We start from the raw sequence: 2,643 nt of genomic DNA, 5'->3' as shown, positions 1-2,643 counted from the left end.
AAATTTTTAGTTTGTGGGCAAATTTTTTAAAATTGATAAAAGGAGTTGTTTTAAATTTTTTTTTTTTTTTTTTTTTTTTTTTTTTTTTTTACAAGTACCAAACAAAAAAGTTAATTCATTGTAATTTTTTTTCCCCTTTTCCTTAAAATAAGCTAAAAATGCAACGATTTCATAAAATGGACAAACTGATTGTTTAATGGCTGACATTTCTATTGATCAGAAAAATATAAAAAAAAGGTTTTGCATTTCCTAAATTTCCTGAACTGTGCCTAAATTAAAAAAAAAAAAAATAAAAAAAAAAATTGGTGTTGCACCTATAATTTTTTTTTTTTCATTTCAAGAAAATTTTAATTTGTTGGCAAAAACATTTTGTCCATCTGCATTAATCACCTGCGATGGCACGGCAAAGTTGCATCATTCTTTTAATGCATTCGGGGAGCCGAACAAAATTAAATGGCTCCAGCGCCGCACTTTGGCAGCCCTGGTTCACAACGATTGAGTATGAAGTTCATAACACTGCTTTATCTTCCAGGCACGTCATTACTACCAGATCATCAAGAGGCCAATGGATCTGTCTGTGATCAGAGCCAAGCTCAGTAAAGGGAATCCCAGGCATTACAGCTGCCCGGACCAGTTTGTTGCTGATGTCTGTCTCATGTTCCGCAACTGTGCAAAATTTAATTATGTGAGTTAAACATGTTTTAAACCATATTAAACTGATCTGAGTCTCATATAAAAGTGCTAACTAACGCTGGCATGATTCTAAAAGGCTTTTTTTTTTTTTTTTTTTTTTTTTTTTTTTTTTTTAACTCTGACCGCAGCCTGACTCGGAGGTGGCCCAAGCAGGCCACAGCCTTGAGCTGTTCTTCATGTCGAAGCTGAAAGAAGTTTTCCCAGACAGAGATTTCCCAATGGCTGAGCTCGATTCTGACAGCGACGAGTACGACGAGACCTGCAGGGCCGCTAATGGCAGCTTCCTCTGGCCAGAGAGGAGGGAGCAGTGTCACAGGAAGAGGAAGAGGAGGCAGTCGCTTAAGTCGAGGAGGCATCACTTCTAACTGGATGGTGATCAGAAAGAAACTGTGCTCACAAAAATGTTTTGTTTTTTTTTGTTTTTTGTTTTTGTAATTTGTCCATTATTAAGTGACAGCCCGTGGAGTGACAAGAGAGATCTTATTCGATGACCATTGTTGTGGTTTGTTGTGACTTGTCAGTGCTACCATCTGATGGCAGCTGAACATATCTTCTTTAGTTATTCTTCCTACAGGCAGCTAATCAAAGAAGCTGAATGTGTAAAAATAGTTTTGTTGGCAGGGTGTACGCAGCAGAGTGTACGGAGTTCCTCTTGTAGCCATAAACATGTTCTATGTATTACTTACTGTAAGAGCTTCTTTATCGTCTCACCACATAACCCACTGCATTGCTTATTGCTTTATTTACATGTAGATATGTAATCGGTGCACGCTTTCTGCCCTTTGCTGTATTGAACAAACGGGACGCTGTAGCTGGATGTTTTTGAAACCTTGTAATATGTGGACTTTTTTTTTTTTAAGTGACATGGTCCTCAGTATAAAAGAAATGTTAAAATGTTAATGCTAGCAAATTCTGTAATGTTTTTACTCATATATGGTCTACATATTATAAATGTTTGCCTGCATAGAAACACTTTTGCTGTCGCTTCCAGTTACAAAAAGAACTTTTGCTTCGTCTTGACATAACCTGAGTTTTAGTTTGTCACTCAAAAACATAAAAAAAGTCTCTCATTTTATCTTTTTGATCAGAAAGAAATAAAGGGTGAAAGAGTAAGAAATATACGTTCTGTTAAAGCTACAAGGATAAGAATAGTGACGTAGGATTTTATGTGTTAAACTATAAAAATGAGTTTTATCTTGAATCTTAAAGAGGTGAAACAGGATCCATCCATGTTCCACAAAAATGCGTGAACCTTTCTTATTTAAATAACTCAGGCTGAATAAGAAATACATTATTCATAGTTCTAAAATGCCAGTATTATTTGTACAACAAAGGACGTGTACATTTATAACTCCTCAGATCATTCCCTGTTTACAAATACTTCACGGTACTGCAGCTCAAACTAGACATGGCCTGTTTTTTATAGATGTCGTAGGAAAATGTATTAAAAATAGTATTTCTTTTTGTTTTGATGAAGATGGACAAACTTTACTGAAAATCTATGTTTGAATTTTCTTCTTCATTTTTTTTTAACTGTAAAAGCTTCAAATGAACACATACAACACAATATACTAGCTTGTTGAAATATAAACCCATTACAAGTGTCATCATTTCTACAATAAATGGGATATTTGAAAACTTGTTTTAAGACTCTTGCCAGTGTTGGGTAACTTCAAATAAAACATTTTTTTATTTTCTTTGTGGGACAACACTATGGAGAGCCACAAAACAACATAGTTGGCAGTCAAATAAGTTTGCAAATGGCTACCTTGTCTATTCTCTTGTTTTTCCCAAAAATATTTTAAACATTTAAGAGAGATTAGATTTGTATGATGCAATGCTCCCATTAGACTGCGAGTTAACGCACAAGAGTGTCGGAGATTAAACCTGAGCAGCAACTGACTTCAGGATTTGTACCTTGCAGAATATTTAGAAAGTAAATTAAAGCAT

General features: G+C 34.8%; 1 protein-coding gene across 5 annotated transcripts in view; it reads left to right on the top strand.

The window, feature by feature from the left end:
• Positions 1 to 2,335, top strand: part of trim66 (tripartite motif containing 66) — a 24,718-nt gene extending 22,383 nt beyond the window's left edge. For all 5 annotated transcript variants that reach the window (XM_015020251.1, XM_015020252.1, XM_015020254.1 and 2 more), the window contains 2 exons: positions 533 to 685; positions 822 to 2,335. In XM_015020251.1, coding sequence (XP_014875737.1) covers positions 533 to 685; positions 822 to 1,058 — 390 coding nt within the window. In that variant the 3' untranslated portion in view covers positions 1,059 to 2,335. The remainder of the gene's footprint in view (positions 1 to 532; positions 686 to 821) is intronic.
• The last annotated feature ends 308 nt before the right edge of the window (positions 2,336 to 2,643 follow it).

Source organism: Poecilia latipinna, unplaced genomic scaffold (assembly GCF_001443285.1).
Source record: "Poecilia latipinna isolate Pla-1442-1.1 unplaced genomic scaffold, P_latipinna-1.0 Scaffold2556, whole genome shotgun sequence".
NCBI classification, from domain to species: Eukaryota; Metazoa; Chordata; class Actinopteri; order Cyprinodontiformes; family Poeciliidae; genus Poecilia; species Poecilia latipinna.
Note: the sequence above shows the minus strand (reverse complement) of the source record. Positions and strands in the feature narration are given on the sequence as shown.